Source organism: Stegostoma tigrinum, chromosome 2, assembly GCF_030684315.1.
Source record: "Stegostoma tigrinum isolate sSteTig4 chromosome 2, sSteTig4.hap1, whole genome shotgun sequence".
Classification (NCBI taxonomy): Eukaryota; Metazoa; Chordata; class Chondrichthyes; order Orectolobiformes; family Stegostomatidae; genus Stegostoma; species Stegostoma tigrinum.
In genome coordinates this window covers 146,105,085-146,125,981 of record NC_081355.1, presented here as the reverse complement: position 1 = coordinate 146,125,981, position 20,897 = coordinate 146,105,085, and the positions used below count along the sequence as shown (strand labels likewise).

At 39.4% G+C, this 20,897-nt stretch overlaps 1 protein-coding gene across 14 annotated transcripts in view; it reads right to left on the bottom strand.

Moving 5' to 3' along the window:
- The window catches only part of kmt2ca (lysine (K)-specific methyltransferase 2Ca), a 489,348-nt gene that overhangs the window by 5,144 nt on the left and 463,307 nt on the right, over positions 1-20,897 (bottom strand). For 12 of the 14 annotated variants that reach the window (XM_059639788.1, XM_059639789.1, XM_048520987.2 and 9 more), the window contains 7 exons: positions 19,485-20,610; positions 18,372-18,508; positions 16,669-16,811; positions 15,737-15,905; positions 14,679-14,795; positions 7,799-7,872; positions 5,506-5,614 (listed from right to left, as the gene is read on the bottom strand). In XM_059639788.1, coding sequence (XP_059495771.1) covers positions 5,506-5,614; positions 7,799-7,872; positions 14,679-14,795; positions 15,737-15,905; positions 16,669-16,811; positions 18,372-18,508; positions 19,485-20,610 — 1,875 coding nt within the window. The remainder of the gene's footprint in view (positions 1-5,505; positions 5,615-7,798; positions 7,873-14,678; positions 14,796-15,736; positions 15,906-16,668; positions 16,812-18,371; positions 18,509-19,484; positions 20,611-20,897) is intronic. The other 2 variants (XM_048521005.2, XM_059639813.1) reach the window with 2 other exon arrangements.

Sequence of the window (20,897 nt, the reverse complement as noted above, 5' to 3'; positions counted from 1 at the left end):
AGCTATTCAGATAGATATCACTGAACTACTTCCAACGCATTTACAGGGGGTTCTGCTGTAATGTGTTCGGCCAATGCAAATTTGCTTTATGGCGACTGATGAATTAGGGAACAATTTTTGTAAAACATGAACTTGTGTCGGCTGTAACGTTATTCCATTGAGTATGGGGTGGCACGGTGGTTCAGTGGTTAGCACTGCAGCCTCACAGGGAATTGGGTTCGATTCCAGCCTCAGGCAACTGTCTGTGTGGAGTTTGCACGTTCTCCCCGTGTCATTGTGGATTTCCTCCAGGTGCTCCGGTTTCCTTTCACAGTCCAAAGATGTGCAGGCTGGGTGGATCGGCCATGCTAAATTGTCCGTAGTGTTCAGGGTGTGTGGGCTATAGGGGAATGGGTCTGGGCGGGATGCTTCAAGGGGCAGTGTGGACTTGTTGGGCCTGTCCCCACGCCGAAGGGAATCTAATTTAATCTATGGATTGTATGTCATGAACTTCAAATATAAAATCACACAGAGAACAACTGTCTTCTTGGGAAAATACGCAAAGTTTTAGTTTGACCAGTTTATGCTGAACACATTAAATGCATTAGTATTATTTAAAAATGCAACTTATTTAAATAGAAGAATTGGCTCTCTTGCTAAATTAATGATATAAGAAAAAAAAGTTAAAAATGAGTGTTAAAACATGCACCTTTGTGTGTAGCATTTTTGCCTAGACTTTGTTACATATGTAATATGTAAGAATTTTTGAACTTGCTCATAACACATTTATACCAAAATTTGTCTGTGTTACAACCTGCTTTTTTCCAGCACTATTTTGAATACATTCTCTCCGTGTGTGCGTGGGTTTCCTCCGGGTACTCCAGTTTCCTCCCACAGTCCAAAAAGATGTGCAGGCTAGGTGGATTGGCCACTCTAAATTGCCCGTAGTGTTCAGGGGTGAGTGGGTTTATAGGGTGATGGGTCTGGGTGGGATGCTTCAAGGGGCGGTGTGGACTTGTTGGGCTGAAGGGCCTGTTTCCACACTGTAGGGAATCTAATCAATGTTACTCAGGTTTACAATGCATTTTAATCCTACAATTAACTTCAATGCCAATGGGCTACATAGGTTAGAAAGGTCAGATTGCTCTGCTTCACTTATCTGAAAATCTATCTAGGAGTCTGTGCTGATGGAATGAATATCAGGTCCGATCAGCATTTATATGGAGGAGGGAATTTTACTGAAAATTGCCAACGTGTCAATTTTGGGGGAGTTTCATGGAGGGTTGCTGGCCACGAGCTCTATCTCTCACAATTTTGCACTGCTCACTCCTTTCGGATCATGCTCGCACTATCATGCAGTACTGACTATTGCTGGGACTTCCAGTGGGAGAAACTCTATTTCAAGCTCAGCTGTCACTTCACTGCAAATGCAAGGTCAGATTTGCAAATGAAGTGCCTCTTTATAGCATCACCAGTCTGATAAACTGTCGTCATTATAACTGCAGCTGCAAGATTGAAGCTACACAGTTGAGGAAGAATTTTGAAAAATATGCATCCTTTCTGCCCCTAATCCTACTTTGCCCATAGACCCCATTATTTATATAGCACAATTTTCTATAATGCGATGTTGCACTGGAACACAACGATCGCATTATAGCAGAACTCCTCGTACATCCTTCCTTAAGTAACGAGACAATCCTACACGAAGAACTCTAGATGTGGTATCGCCAGTGCCCTGTGTAACTGAGAAACATAACGTCCCTATTCAATTACCCTTGCAATAAATGATAATATTCTACAAATGTTCCTAATTACTTGATGTATCTGAGCTAACCTTTTGCAAGTCATGCATTAGGACATTCAGATCCCTCTGCATCACAGCTCTGCAATCTCTCACCATTTAGATAATGTGCTGCTTTTTATTTTTCCTGCCAAAATTGATGATTTCACATTTCCCACATTATATTCCATTTACCAGGACTTTGCTCACTCACTGAATCTTTCCCTTTGTAGGCCCCTTATGTTGTCTGCCAAGCTTCCTTTCCTAACCAACTTCATATCATCACTAAATTTAGCAGCCACACCTTCAGACCCTCATACAATTCTTTCACAAATTGTGAAAAAAGATGAGGGCCCAGCACTGGTCTCTGTGGCACACCATTCATCACAACTTGACATAGAGAAAATGGCCCATATATGCTTACTTTGCTTTCTGCCAGCTAGTCTTCTATCCATGCCAACGTGTTACCCTTTACACCTCGAGCTTTTACTTTCTACAATAACTTTTGATGTGCCTACTAAACAAATATCTTCTAGAAATCTAAATACATTATACCATCCATTGGCTCTGCTTTACCCATAGCACATGCCACTTTTTTAAAAAACGGTGTGGAAACGGGCCATTCAGCCCAACAAGTCCACACTAACCCTCCAAAGAGAGCCCCACCCAGACTCAAACCCTCCCTATCCCTGTAACCCTGCATTTCCTGTTGCTAATGCACCTAACCTACACATCCCTGGATACAATGGGCAATTTAGCATGGCCAAGCCACCAAGTTTGCATATTTTAGACTGACAGGAAACCCACGCAGACATGGGGAGAGTTTGCAAACTCCACAACAGTTGCCCGAGGTTGGAATCAAACCAAGGTCCCTGGCACACTGAACCACAGTGTTCCACTTTCTCAAAGAAATCCAATAAACTGCTTAAACATGATTTTCCTTCCACAAGACCATATTAACTCTGATTAATTCCACTGATCTTTTCTAAATGCCCTGCTACAATGTCATTAATAACAGCTTCTAACATCTTCTTTTGGGCAGATGTTAATTTGCCTGTAGTTTGGTTTTCCCTTCCCTCTTCTTGTGAATAAAGGAATTATATTTGATTTTCGACCCTAACAGATTCTTCTTCAAATTGAGGGAATTTTGAAAAATTAAAACCAAAACAATTATCTCATGAACCACATCTTTTAAGACTTTCCTCAGATCAAATCCATTAGGACCTGAGGACTTGTCAACCCAGAGCTCCAACAACACACTCAATGCCACATTCCTGGTGAACATAATTTTCCTGAGAGTTCCTCCTTCCCTTCCATTTGCTGCTTTTTTTTGTGACTTCTATCTTGTTCAGTGAAGAATAATGTTTCATCTTATTTTCCATGATTAATTCCAATAGCTTTCCATATGACCAACCCTTACTTAGTTTTAAAAGGGGTTAACAATCTGTAGAAATTATTGTTTTCATGTTTCTAGGCAGATTTCTCTCATTCTGTTTTTTTTCTCTTCTTAATCTTTTAATCATTCTTTATTGCTGTTAGTATTCTGCCTATTTTTCTGACATCGTCCTTTGTGCAAATGAAAGCTTTTTCTTTTAAGTTTGATACAATCAATATCTTTTTTTAGTTAGCCCGAGATGGTGGATCCTTTCCTTGGAATTTCTCTCCCTCATTAGAATATATCTATGCATTCTGAAGTGCCTCCTTACATATCTGCCACTGCATCTCCATTATCTAACAAAAAAAATGCTTGTTTGCTAACTTTGGCTAACTGTTTTCATGCCTTCGTAAATGGCCTTAAGTTTAAAAGAGATAATGGGAACTGCAGATGCTGGAGAATTCCAAGATAATAAAATGTGAGGCTGGATGAACACAGCAGGCCAAGCAGCATCTCAGGAGCACAAAGTTTAAAAGTAAGTTTCTTTGTCCTAATCTTCTTTCTCAAATTGAACATGAAATTTAATCATGAATCTGAAAGCATTCAAATAATTACAGAAGCTAAGAATGACTAACTCTCAACTGGCAAAATCTAAGATTATACACACAGACCGGAATTCTGCTCCTCAGTTAAGGGCAGAACAGGGGAAACAAAAGACTGCAACGATACGTTAGAAATGGCAAGTAGCCACATCAAGAAATTTTAACAGTGACTGTTTTCCCTCTCAAGCCAATGTATTCCAGTTGATTCAGTTTTAACACTGAAGGAACTCATATTTTAGACTGGAGATAACCAACTTTAAAACTACGTTACTCCAGAGTTAAAATAATGAGGAAAAATGGACACAATGTTTAATTTTAGGGAAGAAAGCAGGTGGCAAGACTATGACAGAATCTATCTTTGACACAAAGATTGGTGGGGGATGGAATCAGCGAGTGTTGAGGCAGTAGGGAGGCTGCAGAAGGGCTTAGATAGGCTAGGAAAGTGGGCAAAGTAGTAACAGATGGAAGACAATGTAGGAAAATGTGAAGTTATGCACTTTGGTAGGAGGAAGAGAGGCACAGATTATTTGCTAAATGGGGAAAGGCTTTGGAAATCAAACAGAGGAACTTGGGAGCCCTAGTTCAGGATTCTCATAAGGTTAACATGCAGGTTCATGTGGCAGTTCGGAAGAGAAATGCAATGTCAGCATTTATTTCAAGAGTGTTAGAATACAAGATCAGAGATGCACTGTTGAAGCCATATAAGGTCTGGTCAGACTGAATTTGGAATATTGTGAGCAGTTTTAGGGCCTCTATTTAAGGAAGGATGTGCTAGCCTTGCAGGGAGTCCAGAGCATGTTGACAATAATGATCCTGAGAATGAAGGGCTTGTCATGTGGGGAGCAATTGAGGACTCTGCGTCCGTACTTGATGAAGTTTAGAAGGATGGGGGGAAATCTTAGTGAAACTTTCACAATTTGATAGATTGATTTATTCTCATGCACCAAAGTACAGTGAAAAGTTTTGTTTACGAGTACCACAGGCAGATCACAGTAAAGACTTAGAGATATACAGGTAAAAGAAACATTACTGGCAATTTTTTCAGATTTAGAATTTAAACATAGAACTGTTAATAAGAAATGTTAGTGAGATCTGCTGTAGGAGCTTGCAAGGAGTACAGAACACCGCGAGGCCTACATATAGTGGAGAAGTGGAACAGATGTTGCCACTACTGAGAGCGACTAGGACCCAAGAGCACGGCCTCAGAATTAAGGTATGACCTTTTGGAACTGCAATGAGGAGGACTTTCCTCAGTAGGGTGGTGAATCGATGGAACTAATTTTGCAAAGGCAGTGGAAGTTGTAACTGAGTATTTTTAAGACAGAGAGAGACAGAATCTTATTCGTAAGGGAATCAAGAATCAGGGAGCAAAGGCAGTAGAATGAGTTTGAATAACCTACCAACCATGATCAAAAGGCAGAGCAGACTCGATGGACCAAATAGCTTGATTCTGTCCCGAAATGTAACAGTCTTACACAATGGGCCCTGGATGGTTTGTGCTTGAAAGGCCTACCCTCACCAATGACTTGATATGCTCTTGTCAAATAGGGGCTCAGTTGATTACTGAACAAAATTATAGTTATAAATCAGAATCTGCTTCTTCGTGGTTACCAATGATAATGATAATTAACTCAGTAACATGTTATCTCTAGAAGCTAATACAAATGCAGCACTGGCTTGATTTTATTTCTGGTAAGCATTAGTCAGTTTATACACAGTAGAGCACAGTGCAGTCTTAATAATGTAGTTTGCTGAAGAGATGAACCCACCTCCTCTCCTTTTTGAATCCTACGGTTGGAGCTGATGATTATTTTGTGTCCTTTCTCAAAGGTCACCACCTCAGCCACACAATTCGGTGCACAGGAATGATTAATATATCTAAGAGAGATTATAATGCACGTGAGGTTACCAGAAATGATTTATGCCTATGGAAGAAAATTCAAAGTGCCTCAGTAACCAAATCTTACTAAAATATTGATCAGGCTACCATAAATGAAAAAACAGGAATTTCAAGCTGGTTGGTTCTTAAACCAAAACTTGAATAAAAGCAAAATATTGTGGATACTGGAAATCTGAAGCAGACACAGCATATTTGAGGAAATCAGCATCTGTGTACGGCGAAGCAGTTAACATATGTCTGCTATGACTCTTCTTCACTTGAGATTCTGCAGGATCCTAATGCACAACTTTGATCTATGCTTCAAAAACTATTACCTGGACATCCAAAAATCTAGGCCAAGGTGTTTTTATTCCAAAACTGTAGACTGTACATCTTCCCTCACCATTTTTAAGTTGAATTTATATGGAACTACATGAATAATTAATTAACGAAAAGGATCGCTTGACATTTTGGGAGATACTTGAAATTTACAAGGCTGACCCTGTTGTGGTAAAGCTACTTTAGCACTGTTGCTTCACATAAATGTAGTTTCCACATTAATGTTGAGAAATTTAATCGTGAAGGGAGAGGAAATTAGTAAAAGTGCATGTATGACTAACCCTAATTGGACTTGAATCCCAATCTGTGTCCATCATTAAGTGAATAATGTTGCAAAATAGGGAATGTTTCTTCTTTCCTCAACACCACACCAGCTGCCTAATTCAGGAGAGAAAGGGACCAGCAGACCAAATATCCTGATATTATTTTAGAACCAAGGAAATGTTTGACAATATCGCTGGATTGGAGTTATTGTTCAGCCACTGAAAAGAGAGACCAGATCTGCTCTATGCAAGTCAAAGTGCTGCATGGCTGTGACTAAAGTCAATGGGCCATTTTGAGGGAGAAGCTTAGAAGTCATGTCTACTGGAGATAATGTGACTGCATTTTACAAGAACTAAAGAGGTACAAGGTGAATTGGATAAAACAAACTCCATCAAAGCTTCAGGATCAACTAGCAATAGACAGTGGTCAGCCATATTCTGATTATTGGGACACAACCTTGTACAAGTGCTACTGTACGAATTACTGTGTTACCTGTGGTGGTCAATATTACTGAAGCAGAAAACAGATACTTCAGATGTGATTACCAAGGAAAATTTCAAGACTCTGTTTCAATTCTTATCCATCAAGTATTAATCATATTTCTACTTACAAAGCAGGTTGGCAGTAAATGCATTACAGATAGCCTTATAACTGGGGCCGGCTTCGAAATCCAGGATAGGGAACTAGCCTGTAAAATATTTAATCAAAAGCAAACCTCCCCCACACACAATGTGGACAAATCACAGGATACAGAAGATCAGTTTGTGGATTATAACCATAATTTTGTAACTTGAGTAGAAGCAGACATTGTAAGGGCCTTGAGGCTGATGTTACTCTCTTTTCCTGGGACTTAAATTTTCTAACTGGAGGAGGAAAGAGAAACTGATCTACACCAGAGAGTGAGAGAGAGTGAGTGTATGTGTGCACATGCGCATATGTAACCACGTGCGAGACAGAGAGGGTCCACAATTTTCTAATTTTCACTTGCAGCACTATGATACAGATAATCATCTCCAAACGTCCAGGAATTGCAAATATTTGGGTTCATCTTCTAGCTGGGCAGTCAAAATAAGCATTCTGAGGGATATTTAAAATTTAACTGGATGCTTTTTTCAGAGGTTTGGCATAGGAGATGAACTTTGACAGACTAAATGACATTTTCTTTTCTTGACTGCTCTTACGGGTAAAACCAAAATGGTTCTGTTTTCTCCATCAGTAATACTGTTGTCCAGTTTTGAGGGGTTAAAGGCCATTTTACTTCAAGGCTGCTGTATACCGGAATGTTGAGAAATTTACTACCTTCTAAGTGAGCCCATTGTAAAATACTACTTGCTACTTACAAGGTTGAAATGCAGGAGGGGGCAGCACCTTATTTTGATAAAAATATGTAACTATACAAAGCATTCAAAGCACTAACAACATACTGAACAAGGGAACCCTGAAGAATGTTATGAATTAGAATACTACGTTGAAAGAGAAACAGTCAGCTCCGGTACCAAGTAGAAGATTTCAAGGGCTACAGGAAGGGAAGTGGGGGAAACGGGAGGACTCGCTCCAATTTTATGCTCAAAAACACTTACCTTGCAGGACCTCCTGTTAATGTTGCATCAATAACGTGATCACTGTCAATGCGAAACATGTATACTCCACGATTCTATGAACAAGGCAAGAACGAATAAGAGTTGTTTGAAATTTTAAATACAACTTATAAATTAGTAGTGCATTCAACGTAGTAAGCCATCCCAAAGTGCTTTTCAGAGTGCTGTCAAACAAAACTTGACATGACCTAAGGACATCATGATGGGCTGTCAAAAGTTTCATGTGACAATAGCTCTTAAAAGAGCAGAGAGGTTTAGAGGCTGAGAGAGAGCTCCAGTGCTGAACGTCTATATAGATACTTGCATGATCAAAATGTCAGTAACAAAAATCAGGATGTGTAACAAACTAAAAGTACATAGGTCTTGGAGGGCTGCAAGAAGTTACTGAACTAGGAGCAGTGTGATTATGAAAGGATTTAAAGTAAGGATGGAGAATACAGATTCTATTTTAAATTCCTTCTGCTACAATATGAGCTGACTACTATGAGAAACGTACAAAGATTTAGCAAGTCTTTAGTTACTACAGTTTCAGAAACTTTCAAGCTGAAAATGAAGGCTACACATATTTTACTAGGCTTGCAACTTGAGGAAAAAGCCATCAGTTCTGTTTATGTAGATGCATCTTAGTTAAGAGACAGTGCATTTTACTGCCTGCACAAGATAACCACATTTCCATAAGACCATAAGACATAGGAGTGGAAGTAAGGCCATTCGGCCCATCAAGTCCACTCTGCCATTTAAATCATGGCTGATGGGCATTTCAACACCACTTCCTTGCACTCTCCCCGTAGCCCTTGATTCCTTCTGAGATCAAGAATTTGTCGATCTCTGCCTTGACGGCATCCAACGTCCCAGCCTCCACTGCACTCTGCGGCAATGAATTCCACAAGCTCTGGCTGAAAAAATGTCGTCTCATTTCAGTTTTAAATTTACCCCCTCTAATTTTAAGGCTGTGCCCACGGGTCCTAGTCTCCCCGCCTAACGGAAACAACTTCCTAGCATCCACCCCTTCTAAGCCATACATTATCTTGTAAGTTTCTATCAGATCTCCCATCAACCTTCTAAACTCTAATGAGTACAATCCCAGGATCCTTAGCCGTTCATCATACGTTAAACCTACCATTCCAGGGATCATCCGTGTGAATCTCTGCTGGGCACGCTAGAGGGCCAGTATGTCCTTTCTGAGGTGTGGGGCCCAAAATTGGGCACAGTATTCTAAATGGGGCCTAGCCTTATAAAGCCTCAGAAGCACATCACTGCTTTTATATTCCAACCCTCGAGATGAACGACAACATTACATTCGCTATAAGATAATAAAATGTGAGGCTGGATGAACACAGCAGGCCCAGCAGCATCTCGGGAGCACAAAAGCTGACGTTTCGGGCCGAGACCCTTCATCAGAGAGGGGGATGGGGTGAGGGTTCTGGAATAAATAGATAAATAAATAAATAGAATAAATAGATAAATAAATATTTATTCCAGAACCCTCACCCCATCCCCCTCTCTGATGAAGGGTCTAGGCCCGAAACGTCAGCTTTTGTGCTCCTGAGATGCTGCTGGGCCTGCTGTGTTCATCCAGCCACACATTTTATTATCTTGGATTCCCCAGCATCTGCAGTTCCCATTATCACATTACATTCGCTTTCTTAATTACGGACTCTACCTGCAAGTTAACCTTTACAGAATCCTGGACCAACACTCCCAGATCCCTTTGCACTTCTGATTTGCGAATTTTCTCACCGTTTAGAAAATAGTCCATGCCTGTATTCTTTTTTCCAAAGTGCAAAGCCTCACATTTACTCACATTGAATTTCATCAGCCATTTCCTGGACCACTCTCCTAAACTGTCTAAATCTTTCTGCACCTCCACAGTACGACCTGCCTGTCCACCTATCTTCGTATCATCGGCAAACTTCGCCAGAATGCCCCCAGTCCCTTCATCCAGATAATTAATATTATAAAGGTGAACAGCTGTGGCCCCAACACTGAACCCTGCAGGACACCACTCGTCACCGGTTGCCATTCCAACAAAGAGCCTTTTATCCCAACTCTCTGCCTTCTGTCAGACAGCCAATCCTCAATCCAAGCCAGTAGCTCACCTCGAACACCATGGGCCCTCACGTTGCTCAGCAGCCTCCGGTGAGGCACTGTATCAAAGGCCTTTTAGAAATCTAGATAGATAACATCTACTGGGTTTCCCCTGGTCTAACATACTTGTTACCTCTTCAAAAGAATTCTAACAGGTTTGTCAGGCATGACCTCCCCTTACTAAAACCATGCTGACTTGTTTTAATCTGACCCTGCACTTCCAGGAATTTAGAAATCTCATCCTTGACAATGGATTCTAGAATTTTACTAACTACCGAGGTTAGGCTAATCGGCCTATAATTTTCCATCTTTTGCCTTGATCCTTTCTTAAACAAGGGAGTTACAACAGCAATTTTTCAACCATCTGGGACTTTCCCTGACTCCAGTGGCTTTTGAAAGATCACGACCAAAGCCTCCACTATTTCCTCAGCCACCTCCCTCAGAACTCTAGGATGCTGCCCATCGGGGCCAGGGGATTTATCAATTTTTAGACCCTTTAGCTTTTCTAGCACTTTCTCTTTTGTAATGCCTACCATCCTCAACTCTGCCCCCTGGCTCTCCCTAATTGTTGGCATACTACTCATGTCTTCCACTGTGAAGACTGATGCAAAGTACTTATTAAGTTCTTCAGCTATTTCCTTATCTCCCATCACTAGCCTTCCAGCATCAATTTGGAGCGGCCGAGTATCTACTTATGCCTCTCGTTTGTTTCTTTTGTATTGAAAGAAGCTTTTACTATCATTTCTAATATTACTAGCTAGCCTACCTTCATATTTGATCCTCTCCTTCCTTATTGCTCTCTTTGTTATCCTCTGTTTGTTTTTGTAGCCTTCCCAATCTTCTGATTTCCCAGTGCTCTTGGCCACTTTATCAGCTGTCTCTTTCTCTTTGATATATTTCCTGACTTCCTTTGTCAGCCATGGCTGTCTAATCCCACCCCGGATAATCTTTCTTTTCTTTGGGATGAACCTCTGTACTGTGTCCTCAATTACAAATTATGTTTAGCTTAATGACAATCTGGCAGTAATTACTGTGCAGAAATTGTTATTGGCCACTTGTCATCTGACAATGTGATACTTCTAGATGAAACTGTATGGAAATATAAGCTTTATTTGAACATTTAAAAAAATTTTTATTTTTAATTATTCTACTTTAGTGCAGAATTGGACCTAAACAGAAAGTGCCTCCTCTTACACATTTAAAAATTCAAAAGGCACTATGAGATACTAAGTGAAATAGAATGAAGTCCAACCCTGATGACTATTTCAAGTAAATGCAGGGCTGGAAAGCACAGACGTAAATGGACAAAAATTTCAAGACTGATGACAGTCATACAGGATGCAAAAAAGTCTTGCAGTTAAGAGATTTGAAGCAATACTCTGATGTATTTCAAATAGACAAATGCTGTGAACAGAAAAATATTTGGGTCTATGTTAAAACAGGAGCAAATGGCTTTGTTCATCCGTGTTTCTCATTGAACACACAATTTTTCTAGTGTATGAGTTTGGAATGTATATTACCACAATTGAAAACTAGCAACAATCATAAAAGTAGGTAGTGGTTACGCTCTATAAAGTTAAAAAAAAACAACTTTAATAGGCTTCCCAGTCCAGATTAATTAATAATCAAATCAGTATAGGCAACTGTACCGGTACTATTGGGAAGATAAGATTTTTGAATGTTAAGAAACTGATAATAACAGTTTAAAAAAAAGGCATGTGTTTTCTGTTTTTTTTCCTTCACCCTCATCCAACCCTTCACTTCTCATTCAAAAATAACAAAGGTACGGGCACCTTTCCAGGGTACGACCATTAATCCAAGTTGACAATCAATTGTATTACTGAGGCTGTGCAACATTAATGCAAATGTCATTATATCATCCACTTATACTCATGGTTCTCATGGATGTAAAGTATCCCAGCACAATACTCCAGCAGAGAGACAGAAATCTGTTCATGCACTGCCTAACATTTCTTCTGTCTCGTCTAAGATCACAAAAGACAGGCTAGCTGTTAACTCAACTAAATGACGTGGACAGAAAACAATTGCATCAGATTGCAGTGAATGGACTTCAAAGTATATTCACTTAACTTTTGAGACATCTAAAACTACTATATCAGCTTTATTCTAGCCCAGGAGCAGACAAGATTCTTAAATATAACAAAAACAAAGTTGCTGGAAAAACTCAGTAGGTCTGACTTGCTCAGCTTTTCCAGTAACTGAGTTTTTGTTCCTGATTTACAGCCTCCGCCATTCTTTTGATTTTTATTTTTAAATGCAAGATTAGCTTGACAATAGCTTATACGTGGGAATAAGTATTTGTTGGGAGACATAGGGATGAAGTCTGTGGATCCCCCAGGGCAGCTTCTTTATTGGAAGTAATGAAACTTTGTTTTAAAAGAACTGATCGTTAATTACAGGTATAACTAACAAGGGCAACGTTTATCGCTCATTCTTAACTGCCCTTGAGAAGATGGTGTTGAGAGATATTCTCAAACCACTGCAGTCTGTATAGCATAGGTAGACCCACAATGCTGTAGGCATGGCATTCTAGGATTGTGACCCAGTGACAATCATACAATGGCGATATATTTTCAGCTCAGATAGTGCGAAGTTTGAAAAGAAATCTGCAAAGTGATGTTACAATACACCTGCAGCTCCACTTCAAAATGGTGAAGTCATGGGCTTCGAAGGTATTGTCAAAGGAGAATTGAGTTTCTGCAGTGCGTCTTGTGGATGCTATATTCTGGGGTTGTAGTGTTAACTTGATTCATCCTGAAGTATATTCTTTATTGCATCATAATCTAATTCACTAAAAATGACAGCAAATACACCAAAATGGAATCAACACAATTGTGTACCGTGGCCTTTTTGAAACAGTAAGACAGATCAAAAAAACCCCTTTTGGTGCAGTGCTAATGTCCTGGGTTCAAGTTCTACCTACTCCGGAGATAGTAAGAACTGCTGCTGGAGTCAGCGATAACACAACGTGGAGCTGGAGGAACACAGCAGGCCAGGCAGCATCAGAGGAGCAGGAAAGCTGACGTTTTGGGTCGGGACCCTTTTTCTGAAGAAGGGTCCAGACCAAAACCTCAGCATTCCTGCTCCTCTGATGCTGCCTGGCCTGCTGCGTTCCTCCAGCTCCACGCTGTCTTATCTCTACCTGCTCCACGGGTGTGAGATAACCTCTTTGAACAAGGTGATGAAAAAAAATCCTAAACATTCCCTTCTGGAAGTTTTGGAAACATTTCCATATTGTCATAAAACCTAAACCAAGGTTAGAACTATAGGGAGTAATCCAGCATCATTCAATTGAACAGAGGGAGGAGGTAGCTTTATGCATTATCCCCTTTCTTCGCTCAGTCTGCTTCTGTCTTCACATTCAACAGAAATGAACAAATATCCACAACTGCAACTTATTTCGGTTTTCAGAAACCCTTGTAAACAGAAAGATGCACTGAAAATGCTAGGAACTGACACTTATGAAACTCACACACTCCACCCCATAACTGATAAATTGTCAGCTGAGTAATGCCATCATTTCCTATCTTATTTAGAGACTTCCAGTGAGACGTGGTTGCTCTTTGGGACAATAATTACATAATGAAAGAGGGCAGAAATGCCTCTTAAAATATTTAAGATTATGACAAATGGGAGCGAGAGTATGCTATTTGGCCAAATGAACATAATCTACCCTTCAACAAAGTCATCTCCCTCAGCTGTACATTTCCACACTATTCCTTATCCCTTCTTTCCTTTCATATCTCGAGATCCATTGATCTTTGATGTCAATAGACTTAGTGACAGTATCCAAAAACACAAGATAAAGCATTCTGAAAGCTTGCATCCCTTTTACTAGAGGAATTTTTGTCAGTGCCACTCATTATCGTCAAGGCCACCCATTCATAATTACATATCAAGAGTTTCTTCCCCCCACTTTCTAAGTTACAACCGTGACTACACTTTAAAAAGTACTTAATTAGGTATAAAGTGCTTTGTTACGGGAGGTGACAGACTAGTGGTATTGTCACTGGACTGTTAATCCAGAGACCGAGGTAATGTTCTGGGGAACTGGGTTTGAATCCTGCCACATTGGATGGTGGAATTTGAATTCAATAAAAATCTGGAAATAAGAGTCTTAAAGATGACCATGAATCCCCTGCTGATTGTTCGGAAAAACCCATCTGGTTCACTAATGTCCTTTAAAGAAGGAAACGGCCATCCTTAATGGACAGGCCTGCACGTGATTCCAGACCCACAGCAAGGTGGCCGACTCTTAACTGCCCTCTCAGCAAAAAATGTTGGCCTAGCCAGCTATGCCCTCGACTCATGAATGCAAACTACATACAACTTTTTCTTTGTATTTCAAACCTGAAAACAGATCATTTGCACATCATTTTGCACTTGTTCAAAAAATATTAAGTTGTCCAACTTATCATGAACAGTAACTCGTGGTGGGGTGGTAGCCCAAACGGTGGAATGGAGGATTCAGATTCCAACTTATAAAAGGTTGCCTCCGGTTGCAAAGACCAAAGCCATTTAAATGGAGATTGGGATGTGAAACTACAATTCCACATTGCAGAGTCAAAATATATTCTTGTCAAAGTAAAGGAATGAACATGAACAACTCAATTAACCTACTGTAAACAGAAAACGCCATCGTCTGTTAGATTTTAATATTGAATAGGAATTAATCTGGCTATTTCCTATTCATGCTTATCTGGTGAGATGTGAGCTGCATAACTACACCTAAAGCAACAAAAGGACAGTTTACCTGTGCTTCGTAAAGTTTCTCCCGCCTGTTAGCCACTTCATTACGGATGATTGTTCCAATGTACTCGATGACCATAGTATGCTTCTCAATATCTCGGGCAGCATACAAACCGAGACCCTGAAATAAAAATTTCTTGCAGTTTACCAATTAATTCATATGTAATATGAGGATAACTCATTACAGTATTGTAAAGTACAAATAATATCCGCTTGAATAAATAGTCAATGGACTCAAATGTATAGAAGGGTAACACTATCTTTTGACTCAGTTTTGAAGTATTCACACATGTATTTAACATTGTTAAGAAAAGTGACATGTTCTTGACACTTTTCTTCTTGCACGTAACAGGACAAGTGCAAGGCAGCTAAACTTCAAATGACTGTAATAATGCATACAAGACTGAGCTGACAGATCGGCAAGTTGACTCTGAATAATGGAGATGTTAACCAGATTGCTTGACAGTTCAACTCTAGCCAATCAGTATACAATCCTCAGCTCTGATCACTACTTTGGTCAATTGGGGTCCATTTGCCAAAAAAATCAGGACTCTTTAAATAATCATAATTCATACAACAATTTGGCATTCTTCAACTTGTCCTGATAAGTGCAAACAAAACCTTCAGCAACACATTTCTCTTTTCAAGGATGCACCGAATTAGCAGAAAAGTAATACTGGATGGGATCTAACATAGGCAGCCAATACAATATGAATGCAATCCACAGCAAAGACAAGCATGAACTTTAGTCTTATGATCTTTTCCAATATAAGCATAATTTTAAAAACATTTTTAGAAGAAATAATGAACAATACTTTCAGACATTTCAGAAATCATGTTGCCTTGATAACGAGTAATTGGTAATATGGAGATTTTAATCTTCGAAGATAAATTCCCTTAACAATTCTCCAATGAAGAGAGAACCTTCTCATCTTATCATTTTTTCCTACTAGGCATTGTCATTCCAAAGCAACATATCACTGGGATCTAAATAATTACAGCATGTTTTTACCTTATTCACGAAGAAAGCAAAACTCTCTCCTTTCATTAATGAACACTGACCTGGATTCGAGAACGAGCCAGGTACACATTTATCTTCCATTCGGTCTTCATTTTGCGATACTGAGAGGATTTGGAATGGACAAATTGCTTGCTATAAGGTGCATTCAGCTCTCCCGTGACGGTGCTCTGAAAAGACTTGGACGTACTGGTACTGTTCAGAGTGTGCGGCCTAGCAGGATTCGGCACGAAGTAGAGATGAGAAAAAAGGGGAAGGAAAAAAAATTCTGAAGTTCCTTTTGGTCAATAGGAATAATAAAAGCAAACAAATTTTTTTTTCTTTCTTGGGAAGCAAATGGGAAGGGAAACACAGTACATGCAATGGAAAAAGCTGAGCAACTCAACCAGCAAGGACACATATACAACTATGGTAAGCTGTAAAGGGTGCAACAAGCCTGAGGAAATATTCATTTTGGTAAGAATGATTTAAAGTTATTAATTTCACATTTATTTGTTGAAGGGCAGAAATGTCTATTTACAATAATGAGCTAATATTTTCAGCTATGGCAATCAAATTGTCGTATTTTGTTTTTGTCCTCAAATTTCTCCCTCTCCTTCTTTAAAAGTGATTCACAGCAGAATTTAGGTAAACACAAAAAAGAAAATTATTTGGCAAATTGGGCAAGAAATATATTCCAGTGTGGAATTAGTAGTCACAAAGGTTCAATGAACTAAAAATAGCTCTGTTGCTGCTTTCATGTGATTTAAAATTGGAAGGTCATTACTTATAGCTCTGATTTTTAATACATTAACAAGGAACACAGAGACTGAGAAAAACTATTAAATATTAGACAATAACCATTTTCACTACTGATAAATTATGAATTTGTATTTTGCTGTTGCACCACTTAGTTAATAGTAGGCAAGACACTGGACAGCAAGCAAGCAATGCGACCTGCAACCCTACAACTATGTGAAGTCGAAAACGAAAATACCTTAACACAAACCTCTTGACATGGGAACTCATTTTGGGTTCGGACCGAGCACTGCCTGAAGGATTTATTGCAAGTGGAAGTTCCATCAATGGATTGCGACCGTATCGGAAAGTGTAGTTTTCACAGTTCTCTACTCCAGGTAGCTGCAATGAAAAATTCAAAATCAACACCAGGTTGCATAAATGCAACAACTCCCAATTAAGTTAAAATTACATGATGTTCATAACACAGGAGACTATCCACTCCATCATGTTCATGCCAGCTCTCTGCAAGAGTAATTCAGCCAATTCCCCAAACCTTGTAAGTGTACTTCTCTTTAGATAATTATTCATTTCCATTTTGAAAGCCACAACTAAATCTGCCTCCATTACAACTTCAACTACAACTTAATCAAACATGAAATTGATGCCCTCTGGTCCTTTATCCATTCACCAATGGGGAGTTTCTCCCCATCAGTTCAGTCCAGACCCTCACCATTTTATGGCAGAATTTATTTCTTATAAATGCAGAACAGTGAACATACATTCACCTTGGTCTGGTTACCCACTGTGGGATTTTTCAACTATGCCATATGACCTTAATGCTAAAAATAATCTTCAGTGCAAGAGATTTCAATCTTTTGTCTCCTTTTCAGAACTTCTGAAGAAGGATCACTGGACCTAAAACTGCGACTGTGCTTTCTCTCCACAGATGCTACTAGACTGGCTCAGCTTCTCCAGTAATTTCTGTTTTTGTACCCAATGCTGCAGCATTACCACAGCCAAAGTTTTGCCTGTAAGACCTGATTCAAAACAAGGAATAATGGTGTGAACAGACAGTAGGAATAGCAAAAGTGAAGAAGTGACTGATGTCCAAACCACATTGCCAGTTGTGATCACAGGATGCACTTTGAATGCATATCTCAATGAACTGAGGAGTTTTAACAAAGTGAGGACATGTATCATCAAATTTAGCAAAAGGTCATAGAGGAAAATGTTAACTGTTTAGGTGTTTGGAATATCCTGTTTAGGTCTTGGTCACAGGTTGAGCACTGGCAAATAAGATCAAAGCATGATGGCAAAATCAGAGCACAGCAAGCACAAGGCCATTGAAAATAGAGAACTCACGTGCAAGATCTTTGTTGCAAGGATTTCAAGAAATCACAGAGGAAGAGAAAGGTGTCACAGGCCATCCATACCCCTAATGTGGTGGGAAGCAATAACTATTTGAACTCGGATATCAGTTGCCTTTGTTTGCTAAGCACAACTTTTGTTGCTTAATACATTGCCTCGATTGCTCTGTACTAAGTTACTCTTCACTCCAAATGTATTGCCTGGTCTCTGAAACTCAAATAGTTGGAAGTAAAATGTTGGCTAAAACATTGGGTGAAATTCAAGTTCCTCTTCAAACAGTACCAGGAGGACAAGCGGATAGCATTTCGCATTAACATCTCACCTGACAAAAGGCACAACCCCATGATGCAGAACTCCCTCAATGATATAAACAGTACCAGCTGCACAGTGTGTTTAAGGATCATAATTGCAGGATTAAAAAAAAAACCTTTTGCCACAAATTGCACTCCCCCCCCACCCCCACTTCATAAATTCTTTCTCTTAGAAGAAAATAATTGAAGGACAGATTAAATCTTGTACTATAGAAGAAGGGGCACACACCAAAGCTTTCATTCCCTTTAACAGGTATACTTCAATTTAAAAACCACATACCGATTCCGCGATCCTTGTGACTGCAGAAACAGTCAAGCCAAACAGGTCATCACCCTTCAGGTAGTCTGGAAAGAGTTTCAGCATGTCAGCATCTTTTCTAAGGCGAGCGATGGGCTCCAGGAGCTTTTGCCACACTCCTGAGAGAGAAAACAAGCAATATCCAGTAAGTAAATTAAAAATTTGGTGTCCTAATTTTGTAAATTTTCTAATTTTTAAAAATTATTTTTATTTTTCCGAGTATCTTCATTTTGCTGGAAAGGGAGACATACTGCCAAAGCTGTGCGAGTCTCACATCAGGACTAAAACAAGAATACCAAATTTCAAATGATCATAACTATTTATTAGGGACATTATTGTAATTATTTGAAATTTGATATTCTTGTGTTGGCTTATTAGTACCCTTTATAACTTTAAAGCAAGCCTGCACAATCATTTGGGTTCATTCTTGGAATTGATATTTCTTAACTCTCTTCAGCCCTGAGATGACACACGTATCTATTTTTATGCTTAAATCACGAATTCCTTTTTCAAACACTTCAACCAGATCACATTCATGGCATAAAGTGAATTCAATATTTAAACCAATTAACATTTAAATTTAAATGATCAGTTCCTGTGCGATAGTCAACTTAAGTCAGTCAAGAACTGAGATATCTATAGTTTGTCAGAAGTCCATTTTCACAGAATAAAGTGTTCCTTGGCTAGGAGTATTTTATTAATGTCTATTATTTTATACGTTGATTATATCTTTATTTTTAGTAACTTGTACATACTGAAAAACTAAGTTCTTCTTAAATGAAGCAACTTCAGAGTAATACACAGATAATTAATGCAAACCATTTCCATTACTACAGGGCATAAGGTCCATGTGTGCATCAATTAAAATAAAGAAATATGTTGAGATGGTGCTCCAATATCAAAAATGCACAAACGGTGATTCATTTTTAGAGGAATACAAATATTGTTGCATGTTAATAGTTTGGGTGAAGTAAAACATGTTTTGACTTGTATTTAAAACAGACTTTTTCAGAAATTTATTAAAAAAATGGTTAATTATTTAAAATGGCATTATGTTTAAAACTGTAGTTCAGGGGAAACAATACTCTTCCTTACCTTTTGGAGAACTTCCTGTTAAGACCAGATCTTCATGACCTTGTTCAATAACCCTTACTACAAACTCTGGGACATTATCTTTCTCTTCAATGGAGCAGAGATATCGGCTGCGTTTGTTGGAGTAACGTGTACTCCAGTAAAAACGGCTTGCTTCATATCCAACTGGGTAGAGTGCTATAGGGCTGTGAAAAGACTGCATCTGCTGTGGGAGAAGTTGCCCGATGGCATGGAAAATTAAGCCACCAACACGAAATGTGTGGTTGCGTTCTCCTCGCTGTACAATGCTGGCAACTTGTTTGACCTCATCCCGTTGCACATAGACCCTCCTAAAGACAGCGAAGTATGTCAACTCCTGCTCATGGGGTCCCTTTGGTTTATGAATTGAGCAGAGCATTGTCTTGTCCTTGAAAAACATGCATTGGGCTTTACTGGCACAGGTAAAGTGATAAATATTGGTGCATCTTATCCGGTGACATGTACCAGTAGCTCCCATTTTATGACAGAAAACACACTTCATAGAAAGGCCACGTCTTAAAGCCATCTCCACATTAATCAATGCGCCAGCTTGGGTCTCATATACTTCTGTGGACCAAAGAGCACAGTTCAAGTGGACCCAGAGATCAAGATCAAGATTCAGGAGCCTTGCAGCCCCGTTGGTTGTTCCATCACCTTCTTCATGACATAAACAACATCTCCTATAGTCTCGTGGCATGGGTTCAGGCTTTAGGGATGTACCAAGTTTCTTCAGGAGTTCATCTATCTCTTCCTCTGATGCTAACTTCAAATGGGCTTTAGGAAGGACTATTTGAACTCTCCACTTTTTCCACTTCATCCCTTTCCATCTTTTAACTGCTGGACAATTGTCATCTGGATCCTCCGGTGTGGACCTTGATCTAGGCTTCAGCTTCACAGTCACCTTGAGATCTTCAGCTTTCGACTCTTGTTTGAGAACCTGCAGGTTGGCAGGAGGGAAATAAGCAATTGTAGTTGGAGACACTGCGTTTTCCTGAATCCGCGGAAGTCGATGGACATCTAAGGAGGAGGTGTTGTTGTTATAGTGATGGAATGTGTTTCGCGTCACATCTTTGGCTGGCTGCTCTACCACTGCAGATGTAAGTTCCTGTTGCTTTAAAACAAAATAAGTGAATTTTAAAAATAAAATGATCTCAACCTGGTTAGAGAAAGGACAGTAATCAATGATCCATTAGATGGGCATGATCTACAACGTGAAATGCTAGATTTAAAACCTTATTTAACCCTGCCCTGTGAAAATTTATTTTTAAAGTTTACTGAATGCGATCAAAATTTCCAAAAGCAAGTTGCAATATCTGGGCACATCTTAAAAAAGGTTAGGTACAAATCATTTTAAAACAAATGTAGAAAATTCTTATCCATGAACAGAAAGTGACAAAC